The sequence below is a fragment of the Phyllobates terribilis genome, unplaced genomic scaffold (genome assembly GCF_046119375.1).
Source record: "Phyllobates terribilis strain yellow unplaced genomic scaffold, ASM4611937v1 Scaffold_13__5_contigs__length_258822181, whole genome shotgun sequence".
In the NCBI taxonomy this organism is placed as follows: Eukaryota; Metazoa; Chordata; class Amphibia; order Anura; family Dendrobatidae; genus Phyllobates; species Phyllobates terribilis.
This window is the reverse complement of record NW_027362773.1, coordinates 156,506,360-156,526,692: the sequence shown is the minus strand read 5'-3', so window position 1 is coordinate 156,526,692 and position 20,333 is coordinate 156,506,360. Positions and strand designations below refer to the sequence as shown.

General features: G+C 45.3%; 1 protein-coding gene across 9 annotated transcripts in view; it reads left to right on the top strand.

Annotated features, from left to right (window-relative positions):
* The window catches only part of ANO1 (anoctamin 1), a 174,014-nt gene that overhangs the window by 107,769 nt on the left and 45,912 nt on the right, over nt 1-20,333 (top strand). For all 9 annotated transcript variants that reach the window (XM_073658824.1, XM_073658827.1, XM_073658820.1 and 6 more), the window contains 3 exons: nt 5,485-5,636; nt 13,348-13,402; nt 15,174-15,225. In XM_073658824.1, coding sequence (XP_073514925.1) covers nt 5,485-5,636; nt 13,348-13,402; nt 15,174-15,225 — 259 coding nt within the window. The remainder of the gene's footprint in view (nt 1-5,484; nt 5,637-13,347; nt 13,403-15,173; nt 15,226-20,333) is intronic.

Here is a 20,333-nt window from a genome sequence, read left to right as displayed (position 1 = left end):
CTGACGTCAGCAGCAGTTCTGCGTCTACATACCAGACCCCCTCCCGATGTGTGATGTGACCCAATGTATACGTTTTTTGGCTTTCCCTGCTCCTTGATATATATTGCTGTTTCCAGCAATGATCTATGAGCTGCACATATCTCTGGCCTGCTCTGAGCTCTTGCTACAATGTTTCGGCACTTTGCTACAGCAATATCCAGGGCAGGGCCCCCACGACACCCGCACAAACTTCAACTGAATGTGCGTCCGTTCAGCTGACGTGTGTTGCGATACACACAGAACCATCATGTTTGTGTGTGGAAATACACACTGGTCGGCCAATCAGAGGCCAGCAGCTGACGTCGGCATTCATGTGACTGGGGGTGCATGGCAGTGACATCATTCGCTCCTGACTCTTACACGCTGAAGTCAGCTGCCGGCTTCAGAAGAGGACGCCATGCAGCGGGGGAGCAGAAGGAAGGTGAGTATAAAAAATTTTTTTCTATGCATTAATTAACATCGAGAGAACAAGAGGAAAAACTTTGCACCCTATGGGGTGTGCGCCATTGATGAGTGTGCTCAATCCATAGCGGATGTAAGCATCCATTAGGTGCCACATGCATGTATGTTTTGGCGGCTATTTTGACTTTGTGTCCTATATGACAAAATTATCAATTGAAGTTATACATTAGTTTTTAGCTGTTTGATTAGTATTACTGACCACACTCCTTATCTGGTGCCCCTCTACCGCTATCTTTTTAATTACTCTTGTGTCTATTATTCATTATTTTCCCTATAATTAATAAAATTAGAACTTTTTTAAATGATCCCTTGGACTTTTGTTGCGAACTTTTTCCTCTTGTTCTCTCATTTGTCCACTTCGTTAGTCCATAGTACTAATACTTCATTATAGGTCCCTTACTTTTGAGTTAGAAACTAAAATAATCTTACATATAACACCCATTTATTTTCTCTTTTTGTATTATATATTAATGAACATCAGCAGAATGGGGGAAATATACCAGGACGGGAAGCATATATACCAGGATGGAACCTAGGATAAAGGACATACAGTATAACCAAGATAGGGGATGTATATATACCAGGATGGAACCTAGGATAAGGGACATATAACCAAGATGGGGGATGTATATATACCAGGATGGAACCTAGGATAAAGGACATACAGTATAACCAAGATGGGGGATGTATATATACCAGGATGGAACCTAGGATAAGGGACATATAACCAAGATGGGGGATGTATATATACCAGGATGGAACCTAGGATAAGGGACATATAACCAAGATGGGGGATGTATATATACCAGGATGGAACCTAGGATAAGGGACATATAACCAAGATGGGGGATGTATATATACCAGGATGGAACCTAGGATAAGGGACATATAACCAAGATGGGGGATGTATATATACCAGGATGGAACCTAGGATAAGGGACATATAACCAAGATGGGGGATGTATATATACCAGGATGGAACCTAGGATAAGGGACATATAACCAAGATGGGGGATGTATATGACGCGCCCCCTGGGACATATTCCTTTTAGAGGGGAATACCCGGCACCGGATCAGATGGGGGGTTGTAGTCTCCGAGCGGCTGTGACCCGGTCCCGTGCCCAGGGCGTCAAGCTCAGTGTGATGTGGCAGTTCTACAGATGTTACTAAAGTTCTTTTGTGTCGACTACGCCACCCGTTGTGATGCGGTCACTGTGGCCGCCGCTGCAGCAGGGTCCGCTGAGGCTGATGGTGGGTGCGCAGCTTGGTGAGATAACCCCCAACGGGAGGGGTATAGCCTCAGAGGGGACAGGCGCAGAGGATGGGGGTTGTGGTGGTGTAGTGCAGACGGCAGTGAAGACAGAGTCGGGTTGTGCAGTTAAGGGTGTTTACTTACTGCAGATGTTGTACTGGTCACTCCAGCTGCTAGTGACCACCCGAGCCGTGCTGCGTCCACCAGGTCCTGGATCCAGCCAACCCCCAAACAAGTCCGGAGCGTGGCCCTGAGCTCTCCCTCTGTCCTTTCTTCAGCCGTCCCCACCAGTGATCCACCTAGGTCCAGCTCCCTCGGGCCTTCTGTTGGGACACCCTTGGCCCTGGGTTCCCTGACCCTTCATGTGGTGTGCCTTCGGGGTGAATGTGGTGGGTGACCGTGACAGACACTGCCCACGGTCTCCGGTCTCTGGCTGGGGATTGTTTTTACCCCCACCAGTTTGGGTTCCGGTACCCTTTTGCTGACTCCTCACCCGGTGCTCTGATTTGGGTTCTTGGGTCCTCTCTGTTTTCCCCTCTGGGTACTCCTTCTCTGCTCCTCTCTCACTCAGGGTCACTCTTCTCCCTTGCTGCAGGCTGACTTCCTCTCTCTGCTTGCTGTCTGCTCCTCTGCAGCTGTCTTGCTGTCTGCTTCTGACTTGTTCTCTGCATCTGACCCTGATTCTAGTTGGTGCCCACCTTATATATCCCTCTATGTGTGAGCTCAGGTGACCAGCACCCAATGAGCTCCTAACTTTACCCAGGCTGCTCCCCCTATCTGCCCCTACACTACTTGGGATGTACCACCCCCCTCCCACTCCAGCCAGGAACAGACTCGGTCGTACCTGCACATTTCTAAGTGGGAGTACCGTCGGTCTGTTCCTCGGAAATGGGATGTGTGTAGTGCATGCAGCCTACCGAGCTCAGTCCCACACTCCATCCTTACCCGGGAGTGGAATATCACACCTCTGGGTTGAGGTGCAATACCCCTGTAGCAGCCGAATCCTCAGGGTGCTACATATATATACCAGGATGGAACCTAGGATAAGGGACATATAACCAAGATGGGGGATGTATATATACCAGGATGGAGCCTAGGATAAGGGACATATAACCAAGATGGGGGATGTATATATACCAGGATGGAACCTAGGATAAGGGACATATAACCAAGATGGGGGGATGTATATATACCAGGATGGGGCAAGAAAAGGAAACATTTATACAAGGATGGTGGGGGGGCCCCCAGTCCAAATCTTGCATCGGGTCTCATCGGACTCTACTTAAGCCGGTTCTTAAAGGGCTTGTCTCAAGATGTTCTGTACCTTTCAAGAGCACGCCGTTCCTTTGATTTACAGCTTCCTACTGGCCGGGATAATTGTGCATCTGACCAGCAGCATGGTTGACCTGCTGTCCTGATCTGTGCGCGCTCCAATGTTGCAGGCTGACGCAGCATCGGATGAGCCAGGAGCACGGAGTCTGGCCGGATTCAATACTTGCGAACTCTTTAACAAAGAGCTTGTAAGCGCTGCGGCCCTTGCCTAGGAAGCCAGCCACTGCTTACAGATTGTGCAGTGAACTTGGTATTGACAGAAGGATTCATAATTCAAAGAGGATTTTTAATAAGAAGTTGATTGGTTTTTACAGGCACTTTGCAATTTTACCCCTTTGAAGATGAGGTGACCCCCTTAACTTAAAATTACATGATTGTTAAACTTTTTTTTTTTTTTTAGATTAATTTCAAATAAATAAAATTTAAAGTTCAATCTAGAAGAATATGTTGGACAGAAGAGGGGCACCTACCTATAAGAAGCATGGGGGGAGGGGGGTCTATTTTTGGTGGCTGCTTGAAGGTGTTCTTCTTTTTACTATGGGCCTAAGAACTAAAAGGCAGGTATTTGCCACCTACCTGCCTGCTTGTGCCCAGTGCCAGATTTCTGCCTGCACAGAGCAGTCACAGACCACTCCTGCCAGAGGTTCAGAGGTTCAGCAGAGCAGTCGCCTCTCTTCCCGTCTGCTGACGGCAAGTGACTGTCGCCGTCATGCTGATTGATAGCCGGCTGCCTAACTGTGTTAGCAGTCACATCACATCAACAGAGCAGAGCGGAAGAAGAGGAGCTGGTCTGTTGACGTGGAGCTGCTGAATCGCCGGCAGAAGCGGTAGAACAGGCAGGTAGTTGCCTCTGTTAGTTTTTAAGCCCATAATAATAATAATAATAATAATAATAATAATAAAAAAATAAAATAGGCTTATTTAAAGGTATTGTTTAGGACTATGTGGAGACTGCTGACGATTCGTGAATCCTTTATTAAACCCCCCCCCATTGTAGTTAGACCCCTACTTACCTGGGGGACAGTGTAAAGTGCAGCACTCTACCAAGCATCTCCTCCGCCAGCTTGTGCTGGAATATTGGGGTGAATGCACCTTGATGGATCCGTACCCGCTAGACATTTTTCCTCTTCTTTTTTCAGTTCCACATAACCTGTGTTGATTGCAGATGGTTCCTGTACAGTTTCCGGATCTACAAGCTCTTATTTATATGATATTTCTGTTTCATGCCGCAAAGAAACATTCAGGATCAAGGCTGAAACCTTTGGCACCAGTTCCCGATAGGTCTCCATTATTCTGGGTGTTAGCGCTGCTCTGAAGTGTAATTGTAAATTGGAGATTTAGTGATTAAATGTGAAGGGGGCAATTACCACACTCCACTCGCGTTTGCTAATAGAAACCTATAAAGAGACTTGTTTAGTCTTTGCCAGATCGCTACTTAACAAAGTATGAAAGGTCTTATTGCTGCCGTGCCCAAGCTGAGAACACTTTTTTTCCTTATTGCATTGTGGGGAGAGAGTTGGAGGATCCGACTGGATTTTGTAACCTCCAGGAAACGTGGTGGCTGATGCTCCATTCACACAGCAGGGGACTTCGGGATCCCTCTTCTTGTGATCCATGGGGTACGAGGTCGGACCCCCATAAATGGTGTTTTGTTATTTTGGACAACGTCTTTATGATGTCTTGGATAGATTACTTCTCTATTAGTTGCTGAAGGCATGAGCACGGCAATATGGCACAGTCACCTCCCTCGGTACTCCAGGCTTCCAGTAACTCTGCATGCATACCCGAAAAGTCGTTGCACTCTATTTACGCCTTTTATAGTCAGACCAAAATGCACCATGAACCTATGTAAGCTGCAATTCCCAGGCACAGACCATCGATGAGAGTGGCGCTGTTTGGGGGATTCCTACATCAGACAACCAATTGCAATCCATATGAAAGTGAAAGGCGACCATATCTTTGTGAGGTGGGGGGAAGACTGACTCTCTCATTAAGGAGATCACCAGAGCATTGTGAATTACTGTCAATGCTCCATGCAAATTGGCTCCTTCCTGGAAGAAAAAGAAAGGCAGCCATGCAAATAAGTCGGAAAGCCAAACCCTAATGGCATCAATCCTTGAGTTGATCAAACGATGTATATGATCTACTGAAAGCGCCATCTGTCCTCTGGGGGGAGGTTTTGTCACATTGTTATATGGTCGCTTGAGTTGGTTGGAGGTCCGCCAGACCAGATAAAAAATTTTGTAGGCGGAAAATCCTTAATCGTCGGGAACAGCAAAACTTTCCATGTGCCCTTAGCCCAAGATAGTGGATAATCCACAGACGTTTGCCCAAGTCTGTGCACTTTATCCTTTTGCTGACGTTTTTTCACTGATTGTCCATTGCATTATTCATTCCAGATCTATCACATAAATCAGAGACAAGGCCTGATGAACAAACTCAGCTCCGTCTTTCAGAAAATAACTGAACCGATTCAGCCCAAGGTTGCTAGTCACCGACCGCAGACAGTCAAGCATCTCTCCTACCCCTTCTCCAGGGAAAAACAGCATCTGTGAGTATATACAATGCGCCGCCGTCACGTCCTACCAGGTTGTTTCCAATGGCTTAATAATATATAATAAACCCGTGATGGGGAAAAAAAAAATGGAATATCTGACTGCAGCCTGGTCTTGTATTTGTCCTTCTGGAGGATTCTGCATGTCCATTGATTGATGTAGAGCACCGTGTAAAATGTGGCTTTTCCCTGGTAATGGGGGAAACGTGGATTGGTTCTGGTAACACATGACTATTATGGAACCAGATGAAAAGTTCAAAAACTGACAAGCCCAGGGTTCAGTTCTGACAAAGGGCAAAATCTGACCGGCATTCGTATATTCACCCCTTTTTGGTGGGGTGTTACGGATGTCCTCTACACACCAATCCTTTCTGATGGGGTAAGTGACTATGGAATTAGCCCTTATGTATGAGGAGTAATACACTTTTTTTTTTATTACTAAGGTCTTCCTGAGCCAATATCTCGCAGACCGCACCATACATGCATATTCCATAGGTGCCTAAAGTTGACTTACAATATTTGGGCCCTACCCCAGAGATGCCAGGGACTTCTCCCAAAATGATCACATTTAAGGCTTGGTTTTCCTTAGCCCTGGTACCCTATACTGGCCAGACAAAATTGGGACTGCTGGAAAATGTGATATTCATATACCTGGTTTGCATTGAAAATGTAGCATGTCCCATGCAAAAACTAAACGTCTTGGACTTGGAGGGGGGTGGGTCTGGAGGAGGGGTAAAAATAAAAGATTTTCATTGTATGCAAATGTTCCTGTAGTTACCATACTATTCCTACATTACACCGTTTAATTGTTGCATTGACTACATGTAATAAAATGAAATTGTGTGGGCACCACAGCAGCTAGGTGCAGGGGTATACATAAAACTTCTGCTATTGGGCCCCATGATTTCTATGTATACCCCCCTCAAAAAAAATATATATATATTCGGCAGAATACCATATCTCACAACTTTGCAGCCCTTACAAAGTCATTTTTCTCCTATATATTCCTCCATACAGTATTATGGGCACCACGTAGTCGTCCCCCCCCATACAGTATTATGGGCACCACATAGTCCCCCTCCCCATACAGAATTATGGGCACCACGTAGTCGTCCCCCTCCGCATACAGTATTATGGGCACCACATAGTCCCCCCCCCCCCCCCACATACAGTATTATGGGCACCACGTAGTCCCCCCCCCCCCCACATACAGTATTATGGGCACCACATAGTCGTCCCTCCACATATAGTATTATGGGCACCACATAGGCGTCCTCCCATGTAGTATTATGGGCACCACATAGGCGTCCTCCCATGTAGTATTATGGGCACCACATAGGCGTCCTCCCATGTAGTATTATGGGCACCACATAGGCGTCCTCCCATGTAGTATTGTGGGCACCACATAGTCCCCCCCCCCCCCCCCCATATAGTATTATGGGCACCACATAGTCCCCCTCCATATAGTATTATGGGCACCACATAGTCCCCCCTCCATATAGTATTATGGGCACCACATAGGTCCCCCCCCCCCCATATAGTATTATGGGCACCACGTAGTTGACCCCCCATATAGTATTATGGGTTCCACATAGTCGTCGCCCCCCCCCCCATACAGTATTATGGGCACCCCATAGTCGCCCCCCCCCCTCATACAGTATTATGGGCGCCACATAGTCGTCGCCCCCCCCATACAGTATTATGGGTGCCACATAGTCGTCGTCCCCCCCCCCCATACAGTATTATGGGCGCCACATAGTCGTCGCCCACCCCCATACAGTATTATGGGCGCCACATAGTCGTCGCCCACCCCCATACAGTATTATGGGCGCCACATAGTCGTCGCCCACCCCCATACAGTATTATGGGCGCCACATAGTCGTCGCCCACCCCCATACAGTATTATGGGCGCCACATAGTCGTAGCCCAGCCCCATACAGTATTATGGGCGCCACATAGTCGTCGTCCCCCCCCCCCATACAGTATTATGGGCGCCACATAGTTGTCGCCCCCCCCATACAGTATTATGGGCGCCACGTAGTCGTCGTCGTCCCCCCATACAGTATTATGGGCGCCACATAGTCGTGTCCCCCCCTATACAGTATTATGGGCGCCACATAGTCGTCACCCACCCCCATACAGTATTATTGGCGCCACATAGTTGTAGCCCACCCACATACAGTGTTATGGGCACCACATAGTCCGCCACACAGAAAAAATCAATACTCGCCTCTCCCCGTTCCTCAGGTCTCCTCAGCGTCTTCTGACCCTCTGCACTGCTCAGCGCAGAGGGCGCACTGTGGTGATGTCATAGCACCCTTTGGGCTGAGACGTCACAGAGCTCATATGCAGAGGGGGAATGATGGGAGAGGAAGTGTCCTCTGATGGCTCCCTCTCCCATCATTGCTTTCAATTGGATCGGCATCCAGGATGCCGAAACAGTTGAAAGTATAATGCTGACCATAGCGGCTGCGTCGACTGCTACTATTGGCGGTATGCCACTTCCCCCTATAATGGGCTCAAAGTGCATCAAGATATTTATCCCCCTCCCCCCTATAATGTGCAAACTGTGCATCCAGAATATTTATACCCCTCCCCCCTGTAATGTGCAAACTGTGCATCCAGAATATTTATCCCCCTCCCCCCTGTAATGTGCAATCTGTGCATCCAGAATATTTATCCCCCTCCCCCTGTAATGTGCAAACTGTGCATCCAGAATATTTATACCCCTCCCCCCTGTAATGTGCAAACTGTGCATCCAGAATATTTATCCCCCTCCCCCCTATAATGTGCAATCTGTGCATCCAGAATATTTATACCCCTCCCCCTGTAATGTGCAAACTGTGCATCCAGAATATTTATACCGCTTCCCCCTGTAATGCGCAAACTGTGCATCCAGAATTTTTATCCCCCTCCCCCCTGTAATGTGCAAACTGTGCATCCAGAATATTTATCCCCCTCCCCCCTGTAATGTGCAAACTGTGCATCCAGAATATTTATACCCCTCCCCCCTGTAATGTGCAAACTGTGCATCCAGAATATTTATACCCCTCCCCCCTGTAATGTGCAAACTGTGCATCCAGAATATTTATACCCCTCCCCCCTGTAATGTGCACACTGTGCATCCAGAATATTTATACCCCTCCCCCCTGTAATGTGCAATCTGTGCATCCAGAATATTTATACCCCTCCCCTTGTAATGTGCAAACTGTGCATCCAGAATATTTATACCCCTCCCCCCTGTAATGTGCAAACTGTGTATCCAGAATATGTATCCCCCTCCCCCCTGCAATGTGCAAACTGTGCATCCAGAATATTTATACCCCTCCCCCCTGTAATGTGCAAACTGTGCATCCAGAATATTTATCCCCCTCCCCCCTGTAATGTGCAAACTGTGCATCCAGAAAATTTATCCCCCTCCCCCCTGTAATGTGCAAACTGTGCATCCAGAATATTTATCCCCCTCCCCCCTGTAATGTGCAAACTGTGCATCCAGAAAATTTATCCCCCTGTAATGTGCAAACTGTGCATCCAGGATATTTATACCCTCCCCCCTGTAATGTGCAAACTGTGCATCCAGAATATTTATACCCCTCCCCCCTGTAATGTGCAAACTGTGCATCCAGAATATTTATCCCCCTCCCCCCTGTAATGTGCAAACTGTGCATCCAGAAAATTTATCCCCCTCCCCCCTGTAATGTGCAAACTGTGCATCCAGAATATTTATCCCCCTCCCCCCTGTAATGTGCAAACTGTGCATCCAGAAAATTTATCCCCCTGTAATGTGCAAACTGTGCATCCAGGATATTTATACCCTCCCCCCCTGTAATGTGCAAACTGTGCATCCAGAATATTTATACCCCTCCCCCCTGTAATGTGCAATCTGTGCATCCAGAATATTTATCCCCCTCCCCCCTGTAATGTGCAATCTGTGCATCCAGAATATTTATACCCCTCCCCTTGTAATGTGCAAACTGTGCATCCAGAATATTTATACCCCTCCCCCCTGTAATGTGCAAACTGTGTATCCAGAATATGTATCCCCCTCCCCCCTGTAATGTGCAAACTGTGCATCCAGAATATTTATCCCCCTCCCCCCTGTAATGTGCAAACTGTGCATCCAGAATATTTATACCCCTCCCCCCTGTAATGTGCAAACTGTGCATCCAGAATATTTATACCCCTCCCCCCTGTAATGTGCAAACTGTGCATCCAGAATATTTATACCCCTCCCCCCTGTAATGTGCAAACTGTGCATCCAGAATATTTATACCCCTCCCCCCTGTAATGTGCAAACTGTGTATCCAGAATATGTATCCCCCTCCCCCCTGCAATGTGCAAACTGTGCATCCAGAATATTTATACCGCTCCCCCCTGTAATGTGCAAACTGTGCATCCAGAATATTTATCCCCCTCCCCCCCGTAATGTACAAACTGTGCATCCAGAATATTTATCCTCTTGTCCCAAGTAGCTGGATCAACATTTTTTTTGCAAAGAAAAAAAAGTAGGGATGTGACAATGGGATGCATTAAAATCAAGTTAATTATAGTACCATCTGGGTCCGGCTCACAGTCTCCACTGGCAGTGCTCCCTGTTCATCACATTGCAATTAATGGCTTCCACGCCCCTGCATACAGCCACTCTCTAGCTGGAAAGCTATGTCAGCCAGGAGGCGTGCTTATGCAAATCCAGCCATAGAGTGGATCAGGAGGAGTTATGAGGAGGAGCGAGGAGGTACACGGCGGTGCTGACACTTAATCAAAGGCTCATACACCCCACAGCTGCCAGACCGCATTGGGCCCCCTCACCCGCCGGGCCCCATAGCAGTCGCATGGCCTAAGTGTGATCTTGCCCAAGGGCGGGGATGTCAAACTCCTATGCACAGAGGACAAAAAAACTTGGACAAAGTTGCGGGCCAACCTTTTAATATTTATTTTAAAAAAGTCTACAATTTGAAGTTATTCCTTATCAAATATAATGAATCTTTTCATATGGAAACAAACTTAAAGGGGCTGTCCCACAAACAAAGTACATTTTAATTAATAGGTCTTAAAATAAAATAAACACAATCGCAAATGGGGCATACTGGAATAATATAATATGCTATGTAAGAGCAGTAACAGCAAATGGCCCAATTTAAATTATATCATAACAAATGATAAAAACATTGAATAATACAGATCAAGTATTATGCCAACAAAAGTGCCCGCCAAACACAGTAAGACGCCTCCACAGTACCCTCCACACGCACGGTATGATAATTCTACGGTCTTCCCCCATCCAAATACCCTAGCAAAGTATGGTGACCCCATCTCAGTATGATTCTTCTCCAACTGTGATCCCCACACAGTCCACCACACAGCGTAATGGGACCCACATAGTCCTCCACACAGCGTAATGGGACCCACATAGTCCTCCACACAGCGAAATGGGACCCACATAGTCCTCCACACAGCGTAATGGGACCCACATAGCCCTCCACACAGCATTGTCTCCCATAGAGTATAATGGGCCCACATAAAAAAATAAATACTCACCTCTCCCTGGTCCCCCGATGCTCCAGTCTCTACATCGAGTTCTCTGAGCCTCTGCACTCCTCGGCACAGTGGGCACATTGTAGTCATGTCATCATGCCCCCTGCGCTGAGATGTCAGACACAGAGAGAGCATGATGGCAGAGGGAGCGACAGTTAAAGGGGTATTCCCATCTCCAAGATCCTATCCCAATATGTAGTAGGTGTAGTAGTAGAAGTAATAATACTAGCAAATACCTCCAATTAGAAATGTAGTATAGTTTTTCTGATTCACGGTGTCTCTTTTCTCATGTGCAGGCATTGCAGGACCTTAGGTATCCATGATTACGACCACTGATATAGTGACACTTCGTTATCTAGTCGCTAGTGGTTGTAACCATGGATACCCAAGGTTCTGCAATTCCTGTGTAGCGCCCTGAGGGTTCGGTCGCTACAGAGGTATTGCATCTCAACCAGATGTGCGATATCTCACTTCCAGGTAAGGATGGAGTGTGGATCAGGACCCTGATACCTGCATGCATTACACCACATTTCCGGGGGGCAGGGCGACCGATATGCTCCAAGTAGAGCACGACAGTCCCTGTCCCTGGCTGGAGTGGGGGGAGGGAACACCGAGGAAGGGGGGACCCTGTAGTGCATAGGAGGGAGAGTGCAGTTCCCGGGTGCACTGATGAGAGAGGTATAAAAGGTGGGAGACATCTTAGGAACAGTGTTCAGTCAGAGGGAAGAAGTGACAGAGCAAGGCCTCTGTGGAGCTCTGCTCCGGACGCTGGCCTAGCCTGTGAGGCCCTGCCAGGACAGAGAGAGAGAGAAGGAGACAGGGAGCAGAGGCTCAGACCGAGCTCTGCTCCGCAGGCAGGCCGGAGAGAGCGGCCGGAGCCTGGAGGAAGGAGAAGGAAGGAAGAGGAGCGGAGGAGGCTCCAGGAACAAGGAACGAAGGGACCCCAGGGGTGTGGACCGGCGAGTCGCCACCGCACGCCCGAATCTACCTGCGTAGAGGGGTCAGGCCAAAGGGGGAGACCGGTCCCCGAAACTAGTGGAGGCGGGGAACTACCCTCAGCTAGAAACCGGAGGCTGTGACATTTCATGTGGCGCAGCCCCTCGCTACACCCGCTAGGAAGGCACCATATAGGGTCAGGGAAACTGGCGCTAAGGTTTACCAGAGAAGGCCCGAGGCAGCCGGACAGAAGCGAGGTCACTGGCAGGGTACGACAGGCCAGACAAAGGACACACAAAGGGGGTCCTGTGAAATGCTCCAAAGTTATCTGTTAGTTGGCCGAGCCCCCTCACCTGGTGAGCACAGTGCGACGCGGGAAGTTACAGCCGGCCAGAGTAACGTGGAGTAACGAACTGTGAGTAAAGATCCTGGACTGCATTACAGGGACTATGAGTTATTATTCCCGCGCACCATCACCCCCATCATCTGCGATCACTGCCCTGGTTTGACCATCCTGAGCCACGGGACCGGGTCGCCACCACGGAGACTACAACCCCCAACATCTACAAAAAGGCCCGGTTCTGGGTTCCCCACGCGGCCCAGGGGGCGCGTCACCTACACAAGAGGAAAGAGACACCGTGAATCAGAAAAACTATACTACATTTCTAATTGGAGGTATTTGCTAATATTACTACACCTACCACGCATTGGGATAGGATCTTAGAGATGGGAGTACTCATTTAACAGCTCCCTCTTTCACCATTGCTTTCAACTATATCTGCATCCAGGATGTCAATACACTTGAAAGTTCGCTGCCGGGCCAGATGAAAGTGCGATGACTGGCGGGGGCACACCCAGCGTCGCGGGCCAAATACTCACCCTGCGGGCCACAGTTTGACATGTGTGCCCTAGGGGGTTGGCTAGTTTTTGTATTTTTATCCAAAAATGGTGCCAAACCTGTTCAGATATTGTGTCTGGTATTACTGCTCAGCCATAGTCTTTTCAATAGAGCTGAGCAGCAATAACAAATGCGACCCAGGTGTGGCGCTGTTTCTGTTAAGAATCATAGAATCCTAGAATGTTAGAGTTGGAGGGGACCTCCGGGGTCCTAGTGTCCAACCCCCTGCTCAATGCAGAATTCACTAAACCAGTCCAGAAAGGAGAGACTTGTGTTTGTTTTTTTGATCCCGTTTTAAATATAATCCACCATTAACTAAACTCTTGGTTATTTCTCTAGATTCGATATGTCCGATAAAGACTCGTTCTTCGACAGCAAAACAAGAAGTTCAATTGTAAGTGTTAAACTCCCCCCCCGTTGTCCCTCGCTGATTGAGTGTTAATTGCTCTCCAATTAGATTTTTGCACCTTCCATCCTCTATTAGCGTCTACATATACAATGTAACATGGAGCTTACCTGGGTTTGTACACACAATGGAGTCTCCAGACTACAAATTCATAGAAGGTACAATAGTAACTTATGTGACTGAAGCTGAGCTGCAATACCACATACGACCTGTGGTCAGAAGTGGCGCTGTAAATTTTTTTTAATTCCAGCTAATGGATGTGATCTCCTTTTTGGATCGCGATAACCAAAGAGCCCACTCAAGAAAAATGAATAGCACCTAAGGCTTTGTTGTATGTTTTGTCTCAATGATTAATTTAGATCCCGGGAGGATAGATAAGCTAGATATTACAAGTTCTGGGAGTATTTAAAGAGGATCAAGTGTCTAGTTTTTTGCTCTTATTTTATTCCCATTGCGCCCCCAAATATTTACTTTCTTTTTTATAATAAATCTGTTACTGCCCCGGAGATATGAATCTTTAACCCCTTCACGCCGCAGCCCTTTTCCGTTTTTGCGTTTTCATTTTTTGCTCCCCTTCTTCCCAGAGCCATAGCCTTTTTATTTTTGCGGTCAATATGGCCGTGTGAGGTCTTGTTTTTTGCAGGACGAGTTGTACTTTGGAACGCCATCATTGGTTTTACCATAACGTGTACTGGAAAACTGGAAAAAAAAAATTCCAAGTGAGGTGAAATTGCAAAAAAAAAAAGTGCAATTCCACAATTTTTTTTTTTTTTTTTACCATGTTCACTATATGGTAAAACTGACCTGCCATTATTATTCTCCAGGTCATTTATGAGTTCGCAGACACCAAACATGTACAGGTTCTTTTTTTATTTGAGTGGTGGAAAAAAAAATCCAAAGTTTGTTTAAAAAAAAACAAAACGCCATTTTCCGAGACCCATAGCGTCTCCATTTTTCGGGATCTGAGGCCGGGTGAGGGCTTATTTTTTGTGCACGGAGTTGACGTTTTTATTGAGACCATATTGGTTCAGATACGATTTTTTGATCGCATGTTATTGCATTTTATTGCAATGCTGCGGTGACAAAAAAAATGTAATCCTGGCGTTTTAGATTTATTTTTATCGTTGCGCAGTTTACCAGTCTGATTAATTTTTTTTTTTATATTGATAGTTCGGGAGATTCTGAACTCGGTGATACCAAATATGTGTATATTTGATTTTGATCTTTTTATTTATTTTTTTTTATTTTGAATGGGGCCAAAGGGGGGGGGGGGGGTGATTTTAAATTTTTTATATTTTTAAAAACTTTTTTTCTACTTTTTTACTTGCTTCCGATCACCTGTTACACATAGCAGGGCTTCAGCCTAACGTATAAGAGCATGTTCACACTGTGGCCATTTAAAAGGCTAAACCTAAGAAAGAATCAAAATGAACATAACTCTGCTGTAAGTAAATAGTACATAGGGTACTTGGTAAACACTTTATGATCAAAAAGCGTAAAAGTCATCCCACCGCGACAAGGTGTAACCAATCGGAACGGTCTTAACCTCTAATATTTAAAACCTCAATGTAGATGGGGGCAGAGCAGGACCGGGGTCAGACACCTAGCCATGGGGTGTAACTGTAGGAGATACATCATCTGGGCGATGGTACTTCATGGTGCACAAAGTGGGCCACCAGCGCTAGAAATGGCAAGTAACGGTTGTGGGAGCAGATTTAATCTTGCACCTCTGATATTAATGTTATTCTTGCTCTTACAGGTGTATGAAATCTTGAAAAGGACGACCTGTACTAAAGCCAAGTATAGCATGGGTGAGCGCAATGTTTAATTAAACACTTATTTAATGAAAAACAACCTGTTCATTTAATTAAAGCCAAACGTGTATAATTCCTACCCAACATAATGTGACGTCTATAAAGAAATGCAAACATGGAGTCAGGCTGTTTGCATTAGACCTTTAGCGCCGCGTTGCTTCACCTTTGAATCTACACAAGCGGATGTGAGAAATCCTGTAAAAGTGGTTTTATGGGAATCACCAGCTGTTTGCAATGTAGGGGGGATTATAATTACTAAATGCAGGGTCAGGGGTCAGGTTCCGCCCAAACTTATTATGACATTTGTTGCACCTTTTGGAGGACAGAAACTAAAATAAATTCCGGCTATGAGCTGGTGAAGATTTCTTCTATACTGCATAAATTAGGCCTTAATTCTTCCACTTCTGTTGAGAAAAGTTTCGAGGCCAGTAAAATTCTTGACGCCAAAATTGTAGTTCACAGACCTTTACAAATTTCACCTGGAGACTAGACAGTGTGAAAATGCTCCCAAATTATTGCAGTAGCTTATTCTGGATGACACACTTACAGTGGTGTGAAAGTGTTTGCCCCCTTCCTGATTTCTTATTCTGTTGCATGTTTGTCACACTTAAATGTTTCAGATCACAAAACAAATGTAAATATTAGACAAAGATAACACAAGAAAACACAAAATGCAGCTTTTAAATGAAGGTCTGTATTATTAAGGGAAAAAGAAATCCAAACCTACAGGGCACTGCGTGAAAAAGTGATTGCCCCCCCCCCACTCCCCTTAAAACATAAATTAACCATGGTTTATCACATATTTGGGAAACTGATTTACTGACACACATTTCTAAAGCTTTGGGACTCCAGCGAACTGCAGTGATAGCCATTATCCACAACTGGGGGAAAACATGGAACAGTGGTGAACCTTCCCAGGAGTGGTCGACCGACCAAAATTATCCCAAGAGTGAAGCGACGACTCATCCAAGAGGTCACAAAAGACCCCACAACAACATCCAAAGAACTGCAGGCCTCACTTGCCTCAGTTAAAGTCAGTGTTCATGACTCCACCATAAGAAAGAAACTGGGCAAAAATGGCATGCATGGCAGAGTTCCAAGATGAAAAATGCTGCTGAACAAAAGAATATAAAGGTTAGTCTCAGTTTTGCCAGAAAACATCTTGATGATCGCCAAGACTTTTGGGAGAATACTCTGTGGATTCATGCGACAAAAGTAAATATGTCCCATTACATTTAACATAGAAGTAACACAGCATTTCAGAAAAAGAACCTCATACCAACAGTAAAATATGGTGGTAGTAGTGTGATGGTCTGAGGCTGTTTTGCAGCTTCAGGACCTTGAAGACTTGCTGTGGTAAATGGAACCATGAATTCTGCTGTCTACCAAAAAATCCTGAAGGAGAATGTCCGGCCATCTGTTCGTGACCTCAAGCTGAAACGCACTTGGGTTATGCAGCAGGACATTGATTCAAAACACACCAGCAAGTCCACCTCTGGCTTAGGAAAAACAAAATTAAGACTTTGGGGTGGCCTAGACAAGTTTAGTACGTTTTAAATTTAACACTTTTTCACACCTATATTTTGATACCAATTTTTATATTGTAAGCCACTCCCCACCTCCACTAGTCGAATGAGCACCAAATAGTGTCTTAAATACATAATAAATAAGGCGATGTGACCATATGATGAGAATTTATCAAGGCTTTGCCCAGTTTTCTTGTATCAGAAATGTTGAGAGATTTATTTTTTTTGTTTGCCATTTGACGCCGCCGCTTTTGAAATGTGTTTTTGGAACAAGCACTTGGTTTACTAGACGAATAGGTCTGTGCCAGATTTATGAATTGCAATTTTATATAAAAAAAAAAGACTTTTAAAAAAGTTCCAATTTTTACTCTGAGAGGGGCAGAAACCTCTCTACGTAGGATTTTTATGTATAAAGATGCACCGATCTTATCATTAATTGTGCAACACTTTGGAGCAAATAATGGCACCGAAACATCCAGGAAAATTGTCTACAAAATTTCCCTTCTTGATAAATTCCTCCTATTTGCCAAATTTTAGTGCGTTTTCACCAAGGTCTGGGCACTAACACCTTGGGCCAAAGTGAGGTTAACAAGTGTGTAAAGAAGCCCATAGGTCCAATACTAATTACTGTGATGTATTAGTACGCACAGGCTGTAATCCCCCGGATCAGTGAGGGCTCCGGTGCTGAGCCCGCATTGAACCGGGCACATGTCAGCTGATTATTACAGCTGACATGTGCCCGCAACAGCCGCGGGTGGAATCGCGATCCACCCGCGGCTGTTAACATGTTAAATGCTGCTGTCAATCTCTGCCGGAAGTGCGTCACTTACCCCGCCCATCGGTGACCCCGTCACGTGATCGCGGGTCACCGATGGGTGGTCATGACAACCCAGGGTCTGCAGCAGACTCCAGCGGTTGTCCTGTCCGGATTGCTATGAGCGCCACCTAGTGGTCGGCACTCATAGCACAGGAGCATTTCTGCTACATAGAGGTGATCTGTTCATCACCTCTATGTAGCAGAAGCGATCAGGTAATTGCTGCTTCTAGTCTCCTATTGAAACTATAGAAGCAAGCAAAAAGTGAAAAAAATGGTTTTAAAAATATAAAAAAAATTTAAAAAATATAAACGTTTATATCACCCCCCTTTCGCCTCATTCAAAATAAAATAATAAAAAAAAACTACATACACATATTTGGTATCGCCGCGTTCAGAATCGCCCGATCTGTCAATATAAAAAAAGAATTAATCCAATCGGTAAACGGCGTAACGAGAAAAAAATTCTAAACGCCAGAATTACGTTTTTTGGTCGCCACAACATTGCAATAAAATGCAATAACTGGTGATCAAAACATCGGATCTACCCCAAAATGGTATCAATAAAAACTTCAGCTCGGTGCGCAAAAAATAAGCCCTCACCCAGCCCCAGATTCCGAAAAATGGAGACGCTACGGGTCTTAGAAAATGGCGCTATTTTTTAAAAAAAAATTTTTACCAAACTTTGGAATTTTTTTTCACCACTTAAATAAAGAACCTATACATATTTGGTGTCTACGAACTTGTAATGACCTGGAGAATAATAATGGCAGGTCAATTTTAGCATTCAGTGTACGTGGTAAAAAAATCCAAAAAAAAATCTGTGGTATTGCACTTTTTTTGCAATTTCACCGCACTTGGAATTTTTTTCCTGTTTTTCCGTACACGATATGGTAAAACTGGTAATGGCGTTGAAAAGTACAACTCGTCCCGCAAAAAATAAGCCCTCACACGGCCATATTGACCAAAAAATAAAAACGCTATGGCTCTGGGAACAAGGGGAGCAAAATACGAAAATGCAAAAAACTGAAAATCCCAGGGTTGCGAAAGGGTTAACCCTTGCCCTTCAGCAGTCCCAGGCTCATAGCTTTATAGGCTCTTGGATGTATAAGCAATGTTCCCATGATGAGTTTTTATGCTGCGTATTTTAAAAAAAATGCATGTAACCTAAATGGTGCAGAAAACATGCAACATTAAAAACTCCACAAAAGCTCATTGTGGGAACGTAGCCTTATAGTCTGTAATTGGAACATCTTGTAAGACTGCAGTCTACTGCAGATGGGGTTAAGCCCTCTTCCTGCAGCATTTCCCTTTAGCCTATATTAAAGGAATTGCTGTTTCAGCGATTGCCTCATCTTTTAATGTCGTCACGCCAAGTGCTTCTGTTGGTTTCTGTTTTTTTGGCATGTGCAGCCCGTACACCTTCTGATGTGCCCTGACCAGTGAAGGCGTTGGCACCTCCACCCACACATGAGATGTGTCATCTGGCATTTTTCAATGTCTCCCTTTTTTTTTTTTTAAATTTTGGACGCACGCTAGCCGAAGTCATCACTCCAGAGACGCCCCGGGGCGATGTTTCCTCTCGACACACCTCTAGTTCCAGCCATTAATCCGTGCATTGTAGGATCCCCGCTCCTCTCATTAGTCATCGCAGTACCATATAATAATCTTTTCATCCCTCTATGAGAGAGCGGGGCAGGGATTAGGCGTCTATTGCCAGTCAGGTTTTTTTTTTTTTTTTTTCCAGCTTTCGAAGAACACGGCGTCTCCTTTTATGAGCGTGCATGACGTAGCCATGTCGGCATAATGTGCTGTATTCATGGGGCTGTACAGTGGTGGTCTCACATCTCCGTCATGAAGTTCTCATTCACCATCTCCACTTTGTAGGGTCAGATTCACCCATATAGGATAGCAAAAAAAAAAAATCCGATTCATGTAATCAGATTCCATCATTTGATGACCTACATATGATATTGACTGATCCAATCATGCCGATTACTGCAGTGGTAGCAAATACAAGGTGATGGGAAGGGAATCCTCCTTAAGGGGATGTCAGAGATTTAGATTTCTAGGATGGAAAAAATATTATATTAAAAATGAATTATTCTGCAACCTTAATATACTTTGTACTCTTAACTTCCTCACTATTTTCAAGATCTCTGCCTGCTGTCAGCCACCAGGAACATTTTGGTTTACATCCAAAGCATGGAGACAAGCACAGAGAGGACAAGTGAGGATTTGTCACAATTGGATTCAATTTGGGCAATGTTCCAACCTCCCACCTGACGGTTTGCCACAAACTGTTTTATCTTTGGGGGTTGTGAAGTTTGGTTACAACTGTATTTTTCAGCCCTTGGACTTTAAACAAAAAATTACCCCATTCACTCACTGTAAGCAGAGATGTTGAAAATAGGGAGACTTTTAAAGAATATTAAAAAGTTGCAAAACATAAAAAAATTAAAAAAAAATAAAAAAGTAGCTGCAAACAAATAAAATTATAATTTCTGAGAATAGCAATCGGTGCACCTCCTATTTTGTTACCCTTTTTTAGAGCACTAGTCACATTTCCAATACCCTATTGGGTAATTCTGGGTTAATAGTTGGGGGAGGGGGGGTCTTCTTTTCAGGAGACCCTTCTACTACTCAAAGTGAAGAACAATGACAAAGATTGTGTCTTTATTAGTGATGAGCGAGCACTAAAATGCTCGGGTGCTCGAAGCCCGGTTCGAGCACATTGGAATACTCGGGTGCTCGACCCGAGCAAC